Source organism: Lonchura striata, chromosome 1A, assembly GCF_050655825.1.
Source record: "Lonchura striata isolate lonStrDom1 chromosome 1A, ASM5065582v1, whole genome shotgun sequence".
Lineage (NCBI taxonomy): Eukaryota > Metazoa > Chordata > Aves > Passeriformes > Estrildidae > Lonchura > Lonchura striata.
The window spans coordinates 37,429,136-37,454,174 of record NC_140741.1 but is presented as its reverse complement, the minus strand read 5'-3'; the positions used below and the strand labels follow the sequence as shown (position 1 = coordinate 37,454,174).

Below are 25,039 nucleotides of genomic sequence, written 5' to 3'. Positions count from 1 at the left end.
TTGAAATACTAGCACAGTTTATAAAACTGGCATTTGATCTAATTTGATAAATTTGTCAGACTGCTTAGTTCTTGTGTCCTGATGCAGATAATGAATGGAGGAGTAAGCTTGATTTTCCTCTGGTTTTATGCATGTGTCAAAAAAAACAGAAGGTTGACTTTTATACCAAAAACTGGACCAAAATTTCTGTTTCCTAATAGTTTCAATTGGTCATGATGGAATACTTTAATTTTAAAAACTGGCAGCTGATTTTCTCAGCATAGGAAAATTTTCTGGGGGAGTTTCCTAGGTGGAAGCAGATATCAAAGGAAAATTTAAATTAATAATTTGCTGAGGTACTGCTCATTTTTCTTTTGAGCTCAACAGAAAATAAAAAGCTCAAAGTGCTTACAAATTTACTCTAAAATCACAATAATAATTCTCCATTGAATGAAAATAGCTATTGATTAATAGTTTTTGATTCTGGTAGTTTTGGCTAAATTTCGGCTTCTCTCGTCAGAAAAGTTCAAATAATCTCTTGATTGTATTTTTAAAAATGACTCAACTGGTCAGTACCTTCCTCTCTAGCCATTATCAGCCAATTTAATGCTTCAGCTCAATTATTTGCAGTGAGTTAGCAGAAAGAATGACAACATTATTGTGTCAGAAATTCTTATGCAGAGATATTAGCATTCTTACTATTATTTTGTTGGTTTTTTTGACAGGAATGCTTCAGTGATGATGCTGAAGGCATGGGTACTGTTACTACCTGGAATACTTATTTCAGATATGTTACTATCCACAAAAACTTGATTTTTGTTCTGGTTCTGTGTGTGACTGTCTTCTTAGTTGAGGTAAGAAAATCTGTGTTTGGTGTCATGTTGCAACAAATGATGTTTGTTCAAACTGTTCTTTGTGAAAATGGATAAAGTAACAAGACAAAAGCTTTTGCATGTATCAGTTATTGACAACTGCTGCTAAATTAAATTGCAGTGACTTTTCTACTGTTTAGATGAGCACTTCTTCACCAATGTTAGTGGTTAGTGCACAGCAGCAGAAGACCCATCTTCTTAAATTATCTAGGTTATTTTCTGCTATGTGGTACCATAAATAAGAATTATTGCCCTATGCAAGTCTCTTGTACACAGGTGAATAATCTTCCATTTTTCATTACAAATTATCTTTGCAGAGCCTTAGGGAGTTAATAGTAATAATTGCCATAATTTTTTTGGTCAGCACATACATAAATTTGGAAAATTGCTTTGAAAAAGGAGTTACTAGCTTTGCTCCTAGTGAAAGAAGAGTGTTGAGAAAAATACAGTGCTGAATGCCTGTGGGGGCAGTGAAAGATGAAAGGGGTGTTCCTGCAGCATGCAGAGAAGACTTTTTCCAAGGATGGTGTAAAACACTGGAGCAAATACTGAAGAATATCTGTCTCTCTGAGGACATTTGACTGTTTTTCATATATCAGAAATTGCCTGCTTTTTGTCTGGTCCCTCAATTTAGGAAAGACTTTTAGTGAACAGAACCTCTTAATGTTCTCTTGTGTAGTAAATACCCTAAATCAAGTACTTTCGAAAGGGAAGGAACACGTTTCATAGTGAGAAATCAGTGAGACTGTATTAATATGTCAACTTACAAAATATGGTCCCAATTTCTCTTGGTATTTTTCAACATAAACTGAATGAAGAGAAGAATCCATTAGGAATATAGGATTCATTTCTTTCTGCTTGTCAGCAAAGGGTTTTTAGCAATTCTGTGGTGACATTCAAACTTCTAGTGTCATCATAGCTGGAGAAAGATGTGACTGATGGTATTCTGAATTTACACTAATGTTATATTGCAGGAAATTTAAATTTGTTCCTTGGACCAGGAATAAGTCCTGGAGCTTAGATCTAGTTTAGCATCCTAACTTTTAAACCAACTCCAGAGGCAAGACAGTACTTAGATGTGTAGCTCTTCTTATCATATAAGTTTTATTTTCATGGCTGTGGAAAATGGCTACATAAACAACAGCAAAGCTGAATGTGAGTTTCAGAGGCAAAAGAAATTTTAATTTTAAGATATATAAGATTTTTTTCCTGAATATTCAGCATATATTTCTAATGCTGATTACACATTTTTGATTTATTTTAGACTAAACCTTTTTTAAACAGTTAAAAAATCTTCATCTTCTAATTAAAAAAATAAATTACAACAAAGAATATTTCCATATAATTTAAAGTCTCCAGTGTGACTGTTATAGAAGTAAAAGCCTATTGGTAAATGAATGGGCTGGAAGATACCTAGCTGCAGCCCCAGTCTTGAGCAAATCTCTGTGTGTGAGCTCAAATACTATTCCAAGTGTTTATGTGTCCTGTGCTTCAGTTTGTACCCTTCCAACTTGAGACAATGAAGAGACACCAGTGATGAACATCCAAGTAAATTGAAAGTGGTGTTTTTACACCCTTCAGATCTGGGTGGGACTACTGTGGAAATTCTAGAGATGCTATTTTAGATTTTGAATGGATTGCTTTGTGTTGCAGGTTCCAAGGTGGGTTCACACAGGTCACCAAAATAGGACATCAATTGTACTTATTTCCTAGGTTTGCAAGGAAGGTTCATGTTGTGTAGCTCACTTAAGCAGCTCAAAACTGCTCATGGATGTAATACCCAGAGACTAGGGCTGCTGAACTGCTGCAAGAAGAACAGTTTCGGAAGGAAACACAGAGACAGGCTTTGTGAAATTATTCTGTGACAATATTACCTACCATCAACTTCACAGCTGAATAAAATCCTCTGTTGTGAGGAGTCAAGATGAGAACAGAATTCTGTTGGGAGATATAAAAATATTACTGTGAAAGAAGGCTGATTCTTAAAAATACTTAAATTCAGGACCATCATGGTCAATCTTGAGTTATTTACTGTAAGACCTGCAAAAGTTGGTGGCTCCCAAAGAGAAGATTTCAGTTATGTGTATCATTTGGGGTATTACCACAATATATTTCTGTACCAGTGACATAAAAATGTATGGGAAGAAAATGCAAAAACTGTTTCAACCCTTAGAAGAATTATCATAGTCAGGAACAGGGCAAACTAAAATGTAATAGACTAGATAAAGATCTCCAGTATCTTGGTAGACAAACAAGAATCTATTACAGAGTAAATTCTTATTGAATGCCAAACCATCTCACAATAAAAAGGGTTTAATTCTACATTTAAAAAATATTACAATAGAGTATGTGGAAAATTATGTAAATCTAAGCAGCAAAGCAATATCAGTCAAAAGTAGATATCAGCTAGCAAGAATAACAATGCAAAAATAATAATGCTAAAGGTTTGACTTTCATATCTGAATGGATGCCTTTGAAGATATTGAGAGACTTACTCTTCTAGGGTCATTAAAATATTAATCTTTAAAACTTAAAATCTGTTAAGGCATACAGTTATCAGTAGGAAGGCATCAGAAAACCTTTGTTAATAGTATGGTAAAAAAGAATACAAGAATTTCTAGAATTCAAGAATCTCTCAGGCACTTGAGAGCCTGATTGTAATAGAAGTCTAAATGTAGCTTTCCTGGTGGGATGCACTAAATTGTTTCCGTGGAGAGAGAAGCAGATATCACAAGGTTTTTGCTTTAAGTAGGTTTGACTTCCACCAATTTGTTATGCTCCCTCTAAAAACTTCTAAAGTCAATGAAAAAAGATAAGAGAGAAAAATTACATAAAGTGATAAACCAAACTCTGACTCTGTTTTCTTTGGCCACAGGTAGCTGCTTCTCTTGGTGGGGTATGGTTTCTTCAAAAGTAAGTAGTGGTGATGATTTACTGAGAAACTGGGATATCCCTTATATATTTTTTAATGTAAAGCATGAATAAATTCTGCCAGAATTCTATGTGGATAGTCGCTATCTTATAGTCAACAAAATGGTTCAGAGATGGGTGATCTAAATACCTCGTGGAGGTGGTATCTGGTACTTCTTTAAGGGCTGGCAGTTGAATGTTATATGCCTTGTAATTGAGTACAAACAGTGTATGCAAGATTTTTCTGGGTCAGTTCACTCTGGGGATGCGTGGATATGATTATCTTCAATATGTAATTCAGAGGTGCTGGTAAGACTTGCTTAGGACAACTGTTCCCTTGCTTCAAGGGAACAGTTTCTGTAAGATCCCATTTGTAAAATTTCCTCAGCTCATCCAAGGAGACTTCCCAGAAGTTACAGGGTCAGCAGCTGTAGGTTAAAATATACTGAGCAGTGGAAAAGCCAGTGACTTTTCCTGGGTTAATGCTTTTAATCCATTTTTTATCCTGCAGCAATGAATATGTGTGACTATAGAAGTATATGGTGACATAGGTTTGACTGGAGGTGGACTGATTGATGTTGATTTCCATCTACATTAAATCACTAAGGGCTTTGATTTTTATAGTATACTTAAAGAATTTTACTTCCATTGTAATTCAGTTTTTTCAAGACTTAAACTAATTTTTCTGTTTTAAAAGAAGTGGGCATTTTCCTGGATTAGGTTAGGTTTGTCAGTGATTAAATAGGCAGCAGATTTGCAAGAGACTACCAGAGCAATTAATAATTTATATTTCGTACATTCATGACAATATTTTAAAAATTACTGGAAATATCTATAAGTAACCATTAGCATAGTTTTAAAACAAATGGACACTGGAGTACTGTTTGGTTTTGTTTAGTAAATAAAAGAGAGAAAGCACACAATTCCCAGTAATGCACTTATTTTTACTTTGCATCACACAGGACAGCTTTGAAGGCAAATTCAACACAGTCAGAAAACAGCACCTCTGACAAACCTCCTGTGATTGTCACTGACACTAGCAGCTACTACATCGTTTACATCTACGTGGGTGTGGCAGATACCCTGCTTGCCATGGGAATCTTCAGAGGTTTGCCCCTTGTGCATACACTTATAACAGTGTCTAAAACTCTTCATCAAAAGATGGTGCATGCAGTTCTTCATGCACCTATGTCAACCTTCAACTCTTGGAAAGCAGGTAACTGAGATGGAAAGTGATTGACTCATCTATGCATTTCATTTCAATGTAATGGTTTTCATTCTGTTAGAGGACAGTGTTACCTTACATTTGCATTTGCAGTCAAGCAGAATGTTAGAAGTTTGCCACATAAGGTAATTTGTGAATCTTTTAATGAAACTTGATTGCACTTAAGTGTGACATATTTCAGTTGTCAATTCTGATTCTGAAATATTACCCTGTAAGGAAGAAATTTGGAGAAAATAAACCATTAACTGCTCTAGGAAATAAAAGTAGAATAACTTCTAAAGAATAGACTTTGTCAAAAACTGCAATATAAAACATATTGTCAACTATGTAGTGAGTGACAAGGAATCAGATGTGGATGATAAATAGTGCTTTTTTTAATGAATAGTCCTACTAAAATAGCATAAAACATCAGTTAGTGTGAATGATGGTATGCATCTTCAAATCTGGGAGTTGATATAAAGCTCATTATATAACTAGTGCAACAAGTTCCATCTCCCATTTTGCATGAAACTCCTATATCATGTGTTTCATAGTGATAAGCAGTTGATTATAGGAGACACTGCTAAATGATGATACAACAATGAGCTTCTCCTTCATTTTCCCTTATATTCTTAACTTTGTTGTTACATGATGTTTAATACAGTAATTCTATTCAAAAATTAAGAAACAGGATACAAACCCATGCAAATGCTGATGTGCAAATGACTTGTATATCAGCAGGACCTGCTGAATAAGGGGTACTGACCTTATGCTTTGTGCCTCTGACTTTTTTATTTTTTCCTTAATCCATAGGTGGTATGCTTAACAGATTCTCAAAAGATACAGCAGTACTGGATGACTTACTTCCACTCACAGTATTTGACTTCATTCAGGTTTGTAGAATAAAAGTTGTAACTTTTGCTGTCTTATGGCAAAGTGATATTTCAGCTGTACATCTTGCAAAAGAAATCATAAGAATTTTTTTTATCTATGTATCTGCATAGCTGCTTATCCTGTAGTTAACTGTATTGCTTCATTTTTGAGTGCTTGCCTCTGTGTGTACCTCCACTGTTTATGCAAACCACTCTTACTACTCAGGCTCAGAAATATTTTTGCCCTGCAGATCCCTACAGGACAAGTATCCCTGCTTCTGCCCAGATTCAACTTTAAGTCATAAAGGGCATTCCTTAGTTTCTTTCTGTTACCATGGCTCAAATTTACTGTTTTTTAATGCTATTCTTTCATTGCATTCAGTCACTTAACTTCTCCTCCTTAATCTTTTCTGTTCCCAGTTTGCTAGCATCACCGTTAGTTTACTTCTCTCTGTTGAATATATTCTTGACTTTTCTGTTCCTTTATCTTCTATGGAAATGCATGCTTTTCCTTAGATAGAACTGGTTCCCAGAATATTTTAAAAACAGAAGCAAATCTTTTCTGTGCTCCTGTTCCTCTCTACATTATTAAGGTGATATACAGGCCCAACTTAATCAATCCAAACACTCTGCTGTACAGATTGCCTGTCTCCATCTGTGAGTTTGCCTGCTTTACAGTTCCTACCATCATGATTATCTGATAAAGACAGATTTTTTTCCCTATATCTTTGTAAGGAATTGATAACTTTGACTCATTACTTCAGAGGGGCCAGTGCATCTCGACATGAAAAGGTTCAAGTATATCACAGCTTTACTTCATGTCCTGTTGATGTCATGAGAACTTGCTGAATGAGTAAATGTGGACATTGGGACTCTCTGAATCAGCAGTATAATCTTCAGTGTGAACAGGAGCCATTACTGTCTTTTCTTTTACAACCGTTTTGTTTCAGATATTTTGGATCTACTATGGGGATGTTATTCCAGAAGCATGTTAATTAGTCTGTCTCTACATTTCAAATTTTCTACAAGAAACTGACTAGTTTTTCATGCTTTCAAGAATAAGGAAAATCCCAGTATTTGGCTTTTCTATTATGCTACCTTTCAGAGGTTTAGCTTTACCCTACTGTCCCATAGATTTACCTCTCTCTCCTCAGTGTCAGCTGCAGAGGCTTCTAGACATGCATGATAAGCTGCCCTGTCTTTCCCGGTTCTGAACATACCCATCATCTTCAATAATTTTAACAATCATTCCTTCACAACCAATTTCTCCTGGTCCTCCATAGATTCAGACTTCCACAGACTCTGCTGACGAACAAAGTCAGATTCCTCTGAAAGATACAGAGAAATTATAGATAGGACTTCTGTTGACTGTTGAAGAGTCATAGAATTTGGAAGGCATATGTGGACCTAGAACCTGGAACCCCTCCAACCCCTCTGTTCAAAGCAGGTTCAGCTAGAGGAGTTTGCTCAAGGCCAAGTTGGGTTTTGGATACCTCCAAATTTTCTGAATAACATGTTTCAGTATTTGACCTTCTCCATGCTAAAAGTGCTTTTTCTTATGTTTAAATGGAATTTTAGCTTGTGCCCATTGCCTCTTATCTTTCCACTGTGTGACAATTAAAAGAATTTGGCTCAAGCATATATGGTCCATAACAAATACCTACTATTATTTATATAAACATAATATATTTTAATTATATAAATAATAACAAATCACATATACAGAAACATTCATAATTTTTTGTAAGTATAATAAATACCAGTAGTCATACAAAGTGCTGAGATCCTCCTGAGCCTTGTCTTAATGCTAAGCCCAGTTCTATGAACCAGTCCTTGTTTCTTGGAGATCCTTCAGGTGAGATGCTGCTGGCACATACTGCTTCTCCCTAAGATTTAATGTAGTCTTACCCAAAAGTTCATAGTGAACTCATTGAACATTCATGCCTGTGATCATGACTGGTGTCCCCTAAATAATAAACTCCTGTTGGTTAATCAAACTGGCTGTTGCAGTCATTGCCACGCTGAATCCTTGCTGAGTTGCTCTGTCTCCTAGCACCTGCATTTTCCAAACTGGGAAACAGTGGAACATGTCTCCCCATCTGGCCTCCGTCCCAGGGTTGAAAGCTCAGCGTCTGGGGCACTGAACTGGGCTGCATGAGCCCTCTGCTGCCTTTCCTCAACTATATTCTAATACAGTTGGCTTGTGGTTTAGATTTTTCTTCTGCCTTTTTAGAGAAATCATCTTTCGTCTGACTTTAGGCTTACTTTGGAGTTTATGAGATAACACAGATTTTCATATTCAACTTTTTCATGAAATAACTGTGGGACCAGCAGTTAGAACAGTATGACATCATAGTGACCTTTGCAAAATTCAAGTAAATTACAGAAATGGGAATTTTAAGTCACTGAGTGACTGTAATCTCAAGTAATGTGAGAACTGTATAACATGGCTCAATATCACTTGAATAGCTCATTTGCTTCTTAACAATTAGAGAGAGATACAAGTGTTACTAATTTCTGCAGTTTGAAGTAATGAGTAAACACAAATCCATTCTTGCATTGCTGCAGACCAGTGCTAAACAGCCTGCAAAAGCATAACTCGCACATAACACCATTCCTTTAAGGGAAATGAGGAAAATAGTGAAAGAACTCATAGGACCATAAAATTGTATTGTATTAAAGATCATCTAGTTCCAACCCTCCTGCAAAGGCAAGGATGGTTTCCATGAGATCAGGTTTCTCAGAGCCCCTTTCAACCTGGCCTTAAACACTTCCAGGAGCTGGGGCATCCACACCTTCTCTGGGCAACCTGTTCCAATGCCTCACCACCCTCATAGTAAAGAATTTTTTCCTAATACCTAATCTAAACCTGTTCTATTTCAGTTCAAAGCCATTCCTCCTTTAGCTAGTTCCGTTGTAATGTAATTCTTTTTCATATAATGTGATGCTGCTATTGCTCAGATTTCTGATGTTAAAAAAAAAAAATTGATAGGAAACTTAGAATGTTCTTACCTATTAATGAAAGACCTCTAACTTGGAATATTGGAAATTTGAATCCTTTCTTGAATTTATGTGGATGAAGTAGCAAAAGCACCCGCTGCAGGTTTCTTCCTAATGTGAAATTAGTTTTGCTTTCCATCTGTTTCTTTGCTGACTCGTCATTTGCAGTGATGTTCCAATGCAATGTTCATAATTTTGTCCCAAATTGTCCATTTGCATTTGCTTTATGCTGGTAAGTTTGCAGCTTGAAGTAGCTGTCTAGTGCTAGAAGTAACACTTTGGTACAAAGCAGAACTTGGCTATTCTATGTACACAGTTATACTTGATTTTCTTTAGATTTTGACATGAGAGAAAAGCAGCCTACCTGCTTAAGTCTCTTCTAGAGTAAAGATCAAGACCAGATTTAGCTAAATCTGTCTAGAGCTACTGAAGATGAGGTTTTAAAATGGTAGTAGTCTCTAGTAGGTTAAAATAGATTAACTCTGAAATAATTTTGTTCTTTTATCATCTGACACCTTTAAACACCTTTTTATTTCTCCTGAAACTGCTAATTTGTCATACCAGAGATTCTCATACAATTTATTTCTGTCTTCTGATCAGGACAAACAGTAGTGTTAGTTTCATGTATGAGTTACAGTTCCTTGACCAAAGAAGTACAACTTCCCACTTTTTCTGATCCTCAACAAGACTGCTTTGCCCAGAACCTGCAGGAGACTGTCACTCAGCTCCTGACAGTCTTGCACACCTAGTCCAGACAAGAGAGGGACTGCACTGGTAGGTTTGGTAGGTGGCTGCAGGTATTGCAAGTCTCATTCTTACAATTTTAAGAGTGAGTGCCTAGCTGCATTACTTTTGTGTGGCTTCATACTTTAGAAGCCTGCAATACAGATTGTACTAGAGAAAACACTTTTTCCATCTATTAGAAAAGATGGCAGCTTATTATAACAGGTTATGGATCTGGTCCAAGCTATCAATTATCTTTTCATGGAGGTTTGTTCTCAGCTGCAAATCTTCTTAGGTTAGCACTTTATGTTTGTTGAAACAATATGTAGTTGCCATAGGAAGGAGATTCATCACCAATCTCTAGTCTATAAAGTTACAAGTTTACTGTATCAATAGTATTTTTCTTTCATTCTACAGTTAATACTGATTGTGATTGGCGCTATAACAGTAGTCTCAATATTAGAACCCTACATCTTCCTGGCATCAGTGCCTGTGATAGGAGCCTTTATTCTGTTAAGGGCATACTTCCTCCACACTTCTCAGCAGCTGAAACAACTGGAATCTGAAGGTAGGAGCAGCAAAATTGGTAGACTTTTAAATCCACAACAAATCAATTGAGAAGTGATTGATTCACTCTTTCTCCTCTTTTTTTGCGTCTTCTCTTGCAAGATGACATTGTCTTTGGGAGCAGAACACATATCTCCTTAAAGTCAGGGCTGTTACTGATCCAGCCAATACAGAGTGCTCTGCTGCCAAAGAGCAATAAAAAAGGACTTTTAAAAGATGGGCTTTATCACCACTGCAGCTGAAAACAAATAAAGTCCTGACATACAGTTTTCTTGAGAGTAAATGTAACTCACAAAATTGTGGTCAGACTTGGTATGTACCCTTTGAGTTTGTTTCTTTGTAAGAAAAAATTTCAATGGATAGATCTTGATCACAAAGAGCTCTTATTTCTGAATAAGGTATCTGATTAAATTTCCTTCCTCTCCCCCCATTAAGAGACTAAAATGTTCCAAATAAAATTGAAAACCTCATTCGGAATTGTGAATTTTCAGACCATGCACTGTTGCCTGGCTTTGCAGCAAACTGGCAGATCCTCAGCAATTCAGTCCTGAACCTTTAACAGTGGTGATTCTCTTCCCTTTTACTTAAATGAAATTCTGGAGTTCCTCAGACCTAGATTTAAATTTCTTTGATGTTTACAGAGATCCAGCACTGGCTCACCACTTTTTATGTAATGCAAGATCTGCTTAAAATTACCATGTCAGTGCAGTTGAATCTGGAGCATTAAAGTACTCTCCCTATGCTAAGAAAGCTTCATATAATGGAGTTATCAAAATAACAGGAATTAATTTTGGCTGAGGAGGATCAGCTTGTCTCTTGTGGCATCCTACAGAAGGCCAGGAGCTTCCCCAAGTAGATACAAGACAAGTAGTTATGTGCCAACTGTGAAGAATTATTGTGATCCCTTCTTGTCAATACACTGAATGCAATTTCAACCCATTCTTGCAAGGACTGTTGTATATCCTTTGTTAGGATTGTTTCAGTCATGTAGTTTGACAACATATATAAATTACTACACTGACAGTAATTACCCTGCTGTGAGGTAGAGATGGGGGGTTGTTTGTATTGTATCAAAGGCATTTCCTCATGCATGTTTCTGGTGTTCTAATTTAAACACTTTACAGCTCGGAGTCCAATCTTCACCCATCTTGTTACAAGCTTAAAAGGGCTGTGGACACTGCGAGCGTTTGGGCGGCAGCCGTATTTTGAGACCCTTTTTCACAAAGCTCTGAACCTACACACAGCAAACTGGTTCCTCTACCTGTCAACACTGCGCTGGTTCCAGATGAGGATAGAAATTATTTTTGTTGTTTTTTTCGTTGCTGTGGTATTTATCTCTATCATAACTACAGGTATGGTAACTTTACCTGAAAACTGAAATGGAAGTCTGCTGCTTCTTTTTAACAGCTCAGCTTTAGAAAACACTGAGAGAAATAAGCTGTTGTGGAATTTAGCATACATTGGAGTAATTTCTTTAAGTATGTCATAGTAGTAAACACAATTTAATTAAAATAGAAATAACACCATTATTACCTGCAGTCTGATATTGTAGAGGACTTGTTAAAGGGATTAATCTGAAAATAATAACTGAAAGGACAAAACTTTCATTTTGTTCATAGTAATTGCTGTAAAATTATCTCATGAGGTTGAAACCACATTACTGTTCTGACAAGCTTTGTTGTTGATCACACCTGTATAACTCAAAGGTTTTTAGTAAAGAGCAGTTAATGTTCCTCTCACTTGCAAATGGCTAAGACATGAAAAGTTTAAATAACCTTTTAAAGTCCACACCATTAGGAGAAATTATAATCCAATTCTTTAATTCCCAACCCACTGACTCATTTACTATGTGAAATTTTGCAAATTCTATTAAAAATCCCCTGAAAAATTACTCGCCACTCCTAGTAAACACAGTATATGACTGAGAATCACACTATACCTTACTTGTATTTGCCCATGCCTTGCCAAGTGTAGCCAGCCTCAAACAAGCAAAAATTAGGAGTATGATGTCCCAAAAATGTTAATAATTCATTTAGGTGGAAAAATTCAGCTAACTTCAAATACAGTTTTTTATTCACTATGCTTTTCTTATGTTTAGACATGGTTCTACCTCTCCAAGTTTTACACTGAGCTTTGTGTGCAGGATCTGTATGCAGTTCCAGTACTATGGTCACAGTGTTCAAAACAAGAGTTTTGATTTTAGGAGGAGGGTTTTAAATTTAACAATATTCAGATTTCTTTCAGCTGGACTTCAGTGTTGAAAAGGAGTTATATAAGAGCTTGCAATTCATCAAATATTGTACAGTTTATGAAATGCTATCCTCTATTTCTTGTAGAAGGAGCTCTAGTTCTCCTTACAAAAGGAGACACAAATACTTTTATATGAAAATAGGCACTTACAGTACTTTTGTTACTAAGGAGACTTCTAGCTCCCCACCATTCATGGGAAACAATGTTCCCTGTTGTCCTTCTCATTTCTCACTCTGTGTCCTTAGTAGTTTGGGGTTTTTAGGAAAATAATTTCTTCTGTTAGTTGTCCTGGATGTTTTACTTGAGAAAAGGAGTTAAAACACTTCTAAAAACAATATTAAAATTTGTCATATTGCCACCATTATAACCTTTACTGTTATAAATAACAGGCCCTTGGAGCAACACTAAATTCCTTTTCTTAATTTATCAGCTTTCATGAGGAATATTTTGCTTTTATTGCTTACTTTTATATTTACTTATGTAATGATACATCTGTAAGAAAACAGGTGGAGGTTCATTGAAGAAAACTATGTAAGGAATGGAGAAATCATAGAAAGGCATTTGGCTTAAATTCTCAATTCCATTTAGCATGTAGTGAGGTTAAAAATCAACAGTGTGGTAGAATAAATGCTTATGTTGTATTGTATGAAGTCATAAAGGAAAATCCCTGGGAAATCCCATGCTTGTAACAGCCAACAATTAAAGCTAAAAATTTACATCTACATCTTTGTAAAACACTAAGGAGAACATCCTCTATTTGTCAAAGAAGTGAAAATATAAGCCATTTTGAATTTTGGAGTTGTTAGCTGTGTGTGGTAATTTCACAGATTCATGTGTGTTGAAAAAAGGAAAGTCAAATCAAGATTGCAGAGACCTGATTCTGTTTAGAGTTTAAGTACCAAGATTCTTCTGCCAAGCAAGATTAGGGTCTCTAGTGAATTCACTGCCAAAGCCAGTTGTTAAACTATGATTTAGCTCTTAGTCCTTTTTATGATTAGCAAATCCATGTTTTCTCCATGAAGTAAAAGAGGTGAGAATATGAATAGGCATTTTAAGATATACATGCTAATTTTCTCTTTTCTAATGGTTTTTGCTTGCACATAAATGGAATGTGTTTTTCTCTCCACAGGTGAAGGACCAGGTACAGCTGGAATTATTCTTACTTTAGCTATGAACATCATGGGAACCTTGCAGTGGGCAGTAAACTCAAGCATAGATGTTGATAGTTTGGTAAGCAAAAATGCATGATGCTGTGCTTTCTTTTGAGGAATTGCCTTATTTTGTTGATTACAGTTGTGCATGAATTATCTTCAGAGTTGAATATTATGCAGATATATCAGCAAAGTTTCTCTCATATATTTTATAACAAACTACTAGCTTTGGGGTGGCACAAATGGACTTTTTCCATGCTAAGAAGTTTTTCTGGCCTGGAATAGGCAAGAGCAAATACTTGTTCTTGAGGATTCAGATTGCAGATGTAGCAGTGATAGGAAAACCTTGAAAACGCTTGAGGTTTTTTTGTTATGATATATTTCCTCTGTTTATATATATAAAATATACCTTCCTTGGTCTACTTAACAACTTTGCATAGCATGTCACAATGGATGTTCTTGAGTTCCTTTCACCTATTATCAATAGTGGTTTAAAAATCTGTCCTTGACTTCCATGTCAGTCTTTTTCTGGTTTTATGTAAAATGCCCTCTGACATAAGACTTTGCAGTCATGTGTAATTTTCACAGGTAGGCACTTTAAAACAGAGTATTTCACAAGGTTAACTTCTCATCACCTATTTGTTGAGGTATGTCAAGCAGACAGGAAACTCATAAAAGAGTATGTTCGTTCATACACTTTTCATCATACGTTAGCTCAAATGTATGAAAATTTTAGTTTTTATTTTAAAATGTAGTAGTTACTGATCTCTTTCCACTTCATTCATTTTAGGATTCATTCTAGACAGAATTAGTGTAATAAAATAGCGTAGTTTTATAAACCAAAAAAAAATCTGATAAAAATGATCTCCCACATCCTGTCTTACCCACTCTGAAGCCTAAATCAGCTTCTTGAGCTGACTGTTTCAGTACTGGAAAACAAAAATTTACAGCAGAGTTCAGAGTCCCTTAAATCCTGATTAATTGAAATTAATTGTCATATTAAAAGTATATTGGGTCAGATGGTGACAGTGAAGCAATATTCACAAGTCTAACAATTTTTTAAAAAAATAAATTATTTGACTAGATTCACCCTGAGGGAAATCATTAAGAGCCTCAGAACAAGTAATTAACCACTTACAGCATCTAATCTCTTGTTTGCAAATATGACTGCTCATAGTCAAGAAAGCTGATGGCCATTCAGCAGTATTTCCTACCCACCAAATGTTTTATGCCAGTTCCTTCTTTGCTTTGTTATGAGCAATCTGTCTGGAAGCACAAGCACTTCACTGCTGCAACTGCAAGACCTGCTGAATAGTAGTTACATGACTAAAAATTAAATAAAATGCAATGTTGGTAAATCGCTGAATTTTTAGGGTTGGGAGGGACCTCTGGAGATCCTCTTGTCCAACTCCCCTGACAAGGCAGGGTCACCTAGAGCATGTGACACAGGAACTCCCCACTGATGGGGTTTGAATGTCTCCAGTGAGGGAGACTCCAGGACCTCCCTGGGCAGCCTGTTCCCGTGCTCTGTCAGCCTCAATGTGGAAAAGTTCTTCCTTACGTTGAGATGAAACTTTTTGTGTTGCAGTTGATAGCCCTTGCTCCTCGTTCTGTCACTGGGCACCGCTGAGAAGAGACTGGCAGGATCCAGCTGACAGCCGCCTTTGAGATATTTATATGCATTCATGTGATCCCCTCTCAGTGGTCTCTAGACTAAACAGGCCCAGCTGCTGCAGTCTCTCCTCATTAAAGAGATGCTCCAGACCCCAGATGATCTTTGTGGCCCCCCACTGGACCCTCTCCAGCAGCTCTTTGTCTCTCTTGTGCTGAGGAGCCCAGAACTCAGCACAGCGCTCCAGATGTGCCTGACAGGGCCGAGTAGAGGGGCAGGACCACCTGCTGGCCATCCCGATGCACCCCAGGTTACCACTGGCCCTCTTGGCCAACTCATAGTCAATTTGTCATCTGTCAAGACTCCCAGGTCCTTCTGTGCAAAGCTGCTCTCTAGTAGGTCAGCTCCCCCAAAACCACAACAGCAACAACCATGTTAATTCACTTGGCTGTCATTTGTAGACTCCATCCCCTGCAAGGCAGAATGTGATCAATTTAAGTATAAAAATCTGTATAAAAATAATGTGTGCATATTACATGGCTTAATACAAACTGAAGGTGTTTCACAAGACCAGCAGGAACTTCTGTAGGATTCAGAGGGTGCTGGACACAATAGTGTGTCAATAAAGAAGACCTTCCCTATTTTAAAAGTACAGCGGTGTTAAAATGTCATCTATTAGTAGCAATAAGAAAGTAACTCCCTTTCCAAGGGAAACAGTGTCTCAAGTTGCTCTAGACATTTCTGAGTACTTTCCTCTGTATTAAGACAAAGACATGTGTTGGACCTGCTTAGGTTACCTGTTACATTATGTCATTGATAGCCTTCTAAGATCCACGAGGCTATAGGGTGGATCCTCTGGACAAGTTTTACCACTTGATAACTGCCCACCCTCATGACATGAATTTTGAGGTATTCCAGAGGAAAAACTAATAGATATTGCTGGAAGGATGGTTTTCTTGACATTCAAAAGCTGATCCTAAGCAGATAAAAACAGCTTAATGGTGTCAAGATAATAAAACTGCTTCACTAGGTGATACAGATGTATTATTTCCTACTCTTTAGTCTCTGCATTTAGCACTTCCCTCATCAAAGTATTTTACAATTATTTGGCTAAAGATGTTTTGCAAAGGGTTGCCTAACTTAGTAGCCTATATAGTTATACTCTATTTTTCTCTCTAGAGGTAGTTTGAAACTCCCCACAGGACCAGATTGACTAGAACAGACACATTTCCAGATGTCTCCAGTTACAGATAAACACACACCACTCTAGCTGGCATCACTCTTGCCCTTCCTTGAGCAGCTATGATATCTGTGTTTACAATCCTGCAGACAAGCATGCCTGAGTGAATAGCACATTTGTAGGTAGCAGTCTTTGGCTGTCATACAAGCTGGAGTTTTCTGCAAGTGGTTGAAAGCCACGTCCAAAGGAATAGCTGGCCAAACATATGGGTAGGTGGCAAATTTGACTTTATTCCACACAATCTCCATCTTGAGCTTTCCATGGCACAGGTTTACAGATTGAAGAAATCTGAGTTCCTAGTTTAGATTTTATTTCTATATACACAGCTGCTGTCTTTGAAGCAATTTTGTTGTACACATTTGGCTTCAAATCCCTATTGTCTCTTAATACCCCATACTGGTTTAATGGTTTTGGCATTTCATTCTCTACAGCCCTGATACTTAGCCTGCTCTGCCTTTATTTAAAAACAAACAACCCTCCCATACATCCCTTCCTCCCCTCCAAACACGCGTGGTCACTCTGACAGATACCCATTGCTTCATTTAATGCTATGAATTAGGCTAGACTTATTGTTTCACTTTGATAATTTCTGCTAATATCCCTTTAGTTGGTTTTCAGTCTTTTTCTTCCTATCTTTCTCGGCAGTTTTGTAGTGTTTTGAATTTTTTTTCCCTTCATAAGGAGATAGAAGATAGTTTTTTTTTTCAGTAGGTGCTGCTTTCATAGATAAGCATTAGCTATTCCCAGTGCATTATTTTAATGCTTTCTAACCTCTTCTTTCACTGATGTATATCCTGCAGCAGCAGTGCTTTAACTGTTAAGGATGGTTCCCTTTATCAGGGAAAGAGAAAATGCCATGCTTTTACTATTACTAAGATTACTTATATAAGGAGATATAAAAAGGATCTCCCAAGGAGATATTAAAACCCAACTGGCTAAACCTCACAGTGTCTCATCCTGTACATCAGGGATGCTGAAGAATTAAATACAGGGTAAAAAAATGGACCAAATTTAAAGTACATCTGTGAAAAAGAATGGTGCATTTACAGATGATTTTATTGACTTTTTTTTTTTTTAATCTAGGACATGATCTTAATACGGTTTTTACTACTGTTGGCAGAAAATCTAAGAACACTTAAACATAAGTTTAAGTAAATACTTCACTGTAAAATCTGCATCAGAATGGCAGTCCTCAAAGTGAGGTGTTGGTCTTCTGGAAAGGAACATAATGAAGAAAAAAAACCTCTAGAACATTCTCTTTTCTGCTTGTCTGCATAACAGCGTGAAGAAAAAAAACAATCAGCAAGAGTTTTAAATGAGCTAGGTATTTCACTTTTGCAGTTCAGAAGAGAAGCATATATCCTATAAGTGCACCCAATATGTAACAGCAGATGATGTGGAACCTCAGTAAAAACCATATGTTCTGCCTACAGAGCCAGTTTTGGCATTGACTTAATGCACAAGATTTTTTACAACATGAACCACTGGACCAATCTCCCACAGATCCCCCCAGCTGCACAGTGCACTTTGCAGTGAGCTTGTGTGAGGAGGTGATGTCTGGCAACACAGCCATTGAATACAGTGTGTGTCTGGTCTGGAAAGGGTGACTGCTGACTTTTGAGTAGAAGATAACAAAGAGCCTGATTAAATTAACTCTACTTGTTAAAGAATTACTTCTTCCACCTTCTGGAAATATGAATTATATAATCATGTTATGAATTCTCCTTCAAAGTTAAGAAGAGTTTAAGTGATATTAATGAAGAAATAAATACAAGAATTTGCAGTGCTATTAAAATTTAAGTAAAATACAATTAGGCAAGGCTAAAAATAGTGTACTATGCCATAGACTTGGGGATGAAAATAGTAAATATACGCCTTTATTCAAAAGTACTAGTTAAACTTGAATATAGCTGGCACAGTACTGATGGAAATAATGGATTAGTAATTTGCTGTCACCTATCCTATACCTGCCATTATGAATGACAGAACATTTCTACCCATAAAAGGAAGAATGGATATTTTTGTCAAATGTTCCTGACATGCTACATTCTGCACAGATTTAAATAATAATTCAAGCTATATAACAAGGAATTCAGAATTGATTTTAAATTATTGACTGTCTACAATACATAAATGATAAGTCTTTCAGGGGAGCTAGGACATTGGGATGAAATTTTATTTTGTAGAGAAATGCTTCTCATCCATCTGGCTTCACAGCAGACATTAGGCAGTGTGTAGTGGTATGACCTCTTGGGTAGTTATGGGGAATCTCTGCCCCTGCAAACATTCACAGCTCTTGATGAAGCCAAGAAAGATCTGCATTTCTAAAATGACTATATTTCTATAAAGCTAAGTTTTCTGAAAACAAAGGTACCATCAAACACCATTTAAAATAACTGCATTGTAGGATTTACTATTGACAGCCAGATGGGGAGAAAATTGTCAGCCTGATCCAAGGTCTTCTTGTTTGTATCACCAAAAAGAGCTGGCATAAACATATGAACATGATGATGACCATGCTTTTCCATCTTGCACAGTGGTTGAGAGAGAAATAAGAATTGATGGGCTTGTGTGTTAACATGCTTTTTAGAATTTCTGTCACAATCGTTTTGCAAGATGCTGAGATATAAACTATGATCCCAGTATTCCCTTGCATTTGCTTCCACATAGAAAATCTCTCAAATAGTTTTTCAGTTGGGATTGAAGAGCAAAAAGGAATTGTACCTAATTTGTCAAGTAGAAGCACTTTTCAGAAAGAATATAAAAGCAGTTAAAGATGTACAAAGGATTTTCCATGATATCACTAAACAGAAATCTATTTCTGAGAATACAGTTTAGAAAACAAATGTTGTTTACAGGAACAAGCTTTTGTAAAACAAGGAATCTAATTAATTCATTAATTGGACTGGGGTACTGAGGTACCTGAATGTAAAGGGAAGTCACATTGTCTTCAAGTAAGGAGCTGAAGCTTGTTTCCTGAACAGCAGAAAAATAGGATATTTTGAAGACTCTAGGACTGCCAGCATGAACAACAATCTTGACAGTATATTAGGAATGACAGTCTCTGCAGAATGGATTTTAATTTTAACCCAAACAAGCTATGTGTTGGAGGTCAAGAAAGAGAGAAGAGAAACTTGACAAAATCAGAGTTAGGCTTGCAAATGGCCCAAAAGCTGGATAAACACTTGATCTTAATATTCACTAAAAAGGCAGTGTTTAATCTGCGGACTTCAAAGTGGGCCAGAAGGTAGAAATAGGATTTATAATATCTGAGGTAGGAATTACATGCAAACTAGCTAGAATACTGGTCTCGCTAAATTGTACAGTTTGTGGAGGGACACACACCTGTGACCACCTGTGAATCAGTCCATCTAAAATCAGAATCCTCAGCTAGGGGTGATTTGGTTCTGCAGGTGGACATTTCACTTAAACATGTAAAACCAGACTGGAACAATGCCATCCATACCAGGTAGAGCAGACCTCACATGCAAGTGTTGAGGAAGAACTGGTTGAGAAGCTGGAAATCTTATAATGGCCACTTCAAATAAATAAACAAGCAGGCAGTGGTGGTGGCATGCGATAAAATAACTTTCAACTTTTTGTTGCAAAGGAGAAATGAGAAGTCATTGATACCACCATCAGTCTGTTAGTGTGATAGCAGCAGTCTCTACAAACTATTTTTAAGTATTAATTAAGTATTTTTAACTATTAATTAAAAATGTGATGCTTATAGATTGGAGTTACTTAGGTTTGCTGACATTAGGGTTGCATCACACTACCCTCATAACTGTGACTGATGATTTATTTTCCAGATAAAAGTAATGTAATAGATCTGATTTGCCTTCAGGAAAGCACTGGTTGTGGCTCTGTTTCAGGAATTATATAAATGAAGGATATCAGGATTATTACAACTGTAAACTAGTTAATGAGTTGGTCAGAAAGGAAATGGCATTAAGCTGTAAGTATTAACCTGTAGGGAGGCTACTCAACAAAGATTAGATTGCTGACTGAGCTCATTTTAATCTTTTTTAAGTGCTCTCAACAAAATAAGAAAGTGTTCAAGAAACCCACCAGTGACACAAAACTGAAAGGCAGTGTTGGCATAAAGGATCCTGAGAGTTTACATGTATTAGGTGACCTCAAATGGCAGATATTAAATAGATTTCAGTAACTAAACTGCAAAGCCTTGGATTTAGGGAATGCTAAGAATAGCCTCAGCTGTAAGTAAGGATCTGGGTTAGAAATGGATAAAATGGAGAAAAGCTTGGCTGACTATCTCTCACTCAAAGGCTGACTGTAAGATGTGACTGTGATGAAAATAGTGTATGATCCTAGCATGTGTTAATGCAGATATTCCTAGTACAGATAGGGAAATAACAATGGATTTGCATAATGTCCTGGTTAAACATCATCCAAAATGCTGTGTGCATTCTGGTTAGACAGGAAAGCTTGATTTGAACTGGGGAATTTGGAGAAGGAGAACATATATTAAGAAAGAGCCTTAAACCTGGATTTTCTTTAGTCCTAGAGAACAAAGGGTGATAGGATCTAAAGTGTCCCTCCATAAATGAATGGGAAAAGCAGCTGGTAATAGGAGCTCTTTAGAATTTAAAATTAATAAAGTTATAACAGCAAACCTGTCCATAAAGTAAAAAATATGTTTTCTGACCACCTGAGCAGTGAAGTCGTAATGAAGGAGATTAACCCTTGACCCATTTGATAAAAAGATCAAGAGGATCCTTCCTAGTCCCATGTTCCTTTGAAAATGCACCAAGACTGCTACTACCAACTTCTGTCTAAAGTTCATGAACTACAAGACTTTATTATTTCACGTAATATATATAATTACTGATAAAAAATTCATTATCATGGAACTTCCTACAAACTTTTTTTTAACTATAACTTCTCTTAACTACTCTAATGTTACTGTTTATGATTGCTCCTTTTTTACTTAATGCTACTGCTTTGCATTTTTCAAATCCCACGCTGTCTACTGATCTTTGGCGATCAGTCTTTATTCAAAGAACTTCAGGTCTTGGGCAAACCCACACCTTCCTGAAGGAAAGAGTTCAAGTGGCTCTTGTTGTTTTTGTGATTATATTTTGTCTTCATAGATACAAGTCATAATTTGTATTTTTCAAAATACAATTTTAAGGTAGAAAGAGCTACTATGTCCATGTTAAAAGGAAGCGAGCGGAATCACATATTGGATCAAAGTCAGTAGTAAAGTGCAATGGAATCTAGAGCTCTAGACAAGAAGTAGCTACCTTTAGCTTAGATCATAGTGCAATAAAGTTTTGGGTTACTCATGACAGTAGCTTATACAGAAAAAAAAGATTCACTGTTCTGGCTAGGAAGTAGGAACAATTTAATTTTATTTGTTTTGATAATTTAGTATGAATTACAATTAGAATACATTTGTTTTGATTTGTAGATGCGGTCTGTCGGACGAATATTTAAATTCATTGACATGCCAACAGAAGAGACAAAAAGCATTAAGCCACAGAAGAATAATCAGTTTTCAGATGCCCTTGTAATAGAAAACAGGCATGTGAAGGAAGAGAAGAACTGGCCATCTGGGGGCCAGATGACTGTGAAAGACCTTACAGCCAAATACGGTGATGGAGGAGCTGCTGTACTAGAAAACATTTCCTTTTCAATAAGTTCAGGGCAGAGGGTAAGACACTGTTTTATTGTGGTTTTTTTCTGACTTCTATTAAGCTTTAGTATAAAATTGTCATAAACCTATTTGATGACTAAAGAGGGTTTTGAGTCCAGTAAGATTTTCTAAATGAAATTGTTGCAAAACAAAGTACTTACTAAACTAACTGAAGAACAGAAATGACTTAGGATAAAATACATATACAACAGTTTCCCAAGCTGTATTCCTATGCCTGAAGTTCTGCTGCTGTGGAGAGGGAAGCTTGGTGGTGAATGCAGGTGCTGGGGACAGCCTGACCCGATGGGGCAGGGCACAAAAGAATACAGGCTGCCGTGCCAAGGGTAACGCACCGCTGGCTCCGGCGGCCGGAGGGTGGAGGTGCCGTCTCACCCATTCCACGAGGGCTCTACACCACCCTGAATTATTGTACTACAGACCATAAACAGCTCTATTCTTTACAGGATTGACAAACCTCTCTAATCTTCATGTGTGTTTGGGGCTGTGTTTAAGAAAGGGCTTTAGCTTCAGGACAGCATTTAGGTAGAAGCTTAACACTGTGCTTCAAGTTCATGCTAAAGGCCTATCCTTGGTGGCATGGGAAGAAAGGCTTGTGATTTCCTGAGTTCAAGCCATATGGAGGAAGAGGAGGAGATTTTAACTGTCCCATGTAAATGAGAATAGGTTCAGTGACAGCTCCCTGCCCTCGACATGAGGCACATATTCACTCCTAATTTGGATAGTACCAGACTCTGCCCAGGTTTGGTAGATTTTGCTGTGATTTACATGAACTGAATGTTTCATCTACTAAGTTTGAGGGCATCAAATTTTTGAACCTAGAGTTCTGACTTCCTGTAGCAACATCCTGAAGGCACTCCGCCTTTGAAAGAGAGACACCTGTGATTCCTGGAACATTGAGATGCAGGTGCTGCTGCAGGCTGGTAAATTTAGCTCCTGGAATATCCCTTGAAGCAGTGGAGTAAGGAAAATGAAAGACACTTTTATACTGTACAGAGAAAGGGGAGAGCAGTAAAACCAAAAATCCTTTCCTCAAGGGCTGTGATTCAGATGCTCCTTAAACTGGAAAGAATTTGTCTCTACTGCATAGGTAAGACAAGAAGCAAATAGAGGAGTTCTGCTCTGCTGAGAGATGGAATGGAATAATCATCTAGTCCCATCGCCTTACCACTTCATGGTTGTCCAGAAGTTAAAGCTTATTATCAAGGGTCTTAAAGACTTATAGGCTTGGGGCATCAGTCACCTCTCTAGGAAGCCTGTTCCAGTGTTTGACCACCATCTTAGCAAAGAAATGCTTCCTAATGTCCAGTCTGAACCTTCCCGGTGCATCTTTAAACCGTTTCTATATGTTCTCTCACTGGATCCCAGGGATAACAAATCAGTTGGCCCTGAGCCTCCTCTCCAAACTAGACAAGCCCATGTTCCTGTCCACTCATCACAGGACATTCCTTTCAGCCCTTTCACCAGCTTTGTTGCCCTCCTCTGGATGCAGTCACTCACCTTCACATCCTTCTGAAACTGCAGAGCCCAGAGCTGCACACAGCACTCCCACTGAGGCTGCTCCAAAGCCAAAGAGTGGGATAATCACCCCTTTTGCCCAGCTGGGGGTGATGCTGTGTGTGACCACCCCAGGATGGGGTTTGCCCTCTTGGCTGCCCGGGCACACAGAGCTGGCTCACACTGATCCTGCTGGCAGCCAGCCCCTCAGATCCCTCTGCAGGGCTGCTCTGCAGCCACTCCTCTCCCACTTTATACTTGTGCCTGGCATTGCTCCATCCCAGGTGCAGAATCTGACAACTGGACTTGTTAAATTGCAATTAAATACTGCCCAGTGTTCCAAACTATCTAGATTTCTCTGCAAAGCCTCGTGTCCTCAAGAGAGTCAACAGCATTTCCCATTTTGGTACAATCAGCAGCTTTGTTAATGGTGTATTTGACTCCTGCATCCAGATCACTGCTGAATACGTGGAAGAGAACTGTCCCTAGGACTGAGTCCTGAGGAACACTGTTAATGACAGTCACCAGCCAGATGTAGCCCATTCACTACAAGCCTTCAGCCATTCTTCAGTATGGTCATGCTACAAAAGCAGCCCACACTCAAGACAGGACATTGTGAGCAGTGTGAACCCAAATGTTGGAAAAGCAGCATTTTGGAGTTTGTTGGTGATTACTGTAGATATTTGATTTTTCTGGCAATAGGTTGGTTCCCCTACAAGGGAAACACAACTTTTAACCTTATTATGTTTCTTCACACCCTAGAGGTAAGGAAAATCAGTGCCAACTTGGCAGGTTAAGGACTTGCACAGATGCTTAGAGGTGTCCAATGGCATGTCTGCTGTAACCACTGCCTGTGCCCCAGGCTACCCCACTAATCAGAGTTAGACCCTTTATTTTTAATCACATGAGAATGGAGTAGCTTACTAGGGTGATACAAATGCCCTTACTACTTAGTTTTTGATTTCTGGGTGTGATTTTGCTGATGAGGGCTTTGTGGCAAAGTGAAGGGAAAAGGCACAAAGAGCTGGGCTGATCAGTGCAAGATAAGAGACAAGCACATTTCTGTCCTTCAGCTAAGCATAGGATAACAGATTTTTCATCTAGTTAATTCTAACAAAACAAAGAAGACTCTCCCCAGTGTTTGATTCTGCCCTTGCTGTAGGCTTTTATCATTCTCACATAAATTATATTTGCTATCCCATTGAGACCCATCTGGACTGTTCTTTACTGCTGAGACCTCTAAGGTTTTTGCCTTAGTCTATGACTAATATGCTAAGAGTACTAAATGTTTGCTTGTATGATTTGCACTGCAGGTGGGCCTTTTAGGAAGAACAGGTTCAGGAAAAAGCACTTTACTTTTTGCATTTTTAAGACTGCTGAATACAGAAGGGGATATCCAGATTGATGGAGTCTCCTGGAACACAGTCAGCGTGCAGCAATGGAGAAAAGCATTTGGAGTGATTCCTCAGGTAATGAGATTATTGG

At 37.6% G+C, this 25,039-nt stretch overlaps 1 protein-coding gene across 6 annotated transcripts in view; it reads left to right on the top strand.

Annotated features, from left to right (window-relative positions):
• The window catches only part of CFTR (CF transmembrane conductance regulator), an 86,505-nt gene that overhangs the window by 49,229 nt on the left and 12,237 nt on the right, over positions 1-25,039 (top strand). For all 6 annotated transcript variants that reach the window (XM_021553473.4, XM_085569721.1, XM_085569720.1 and 3 more), the window contains 9 exons: positions 705-833; positions 3,727-3,764; positions 4,724-4,977; positions 5,779-5,858; positions 9,978-10,128; positions 11,252-11,479; positions 13,507-13,607; positions 21,815-22,057; positions 24,868-25,023. In XM_021553473.4, coding sequence (XP_021409148.3) covers positions 705-833; positions 3,727-3,764; positions 4,724-4,977; positions 5,779-5,858; positions 9,978-10,128; positions 11,252-11,479; positions 13,507-13,607; positions 21,815-22,057; positions 24,868-25,023 — 1,380 coding nt within the window. The remainder of the gene's footprint in view (positions 1-704; positions 834-3,726; positions 3,765-4,723; positions 4,978-5,778; positions 5,859-9,977; positions 10,129-11,251; positions 11,480-13,506; positions 13,608-21,814; positions 22,058-24,867; positions 25,024-25,039) is intronic.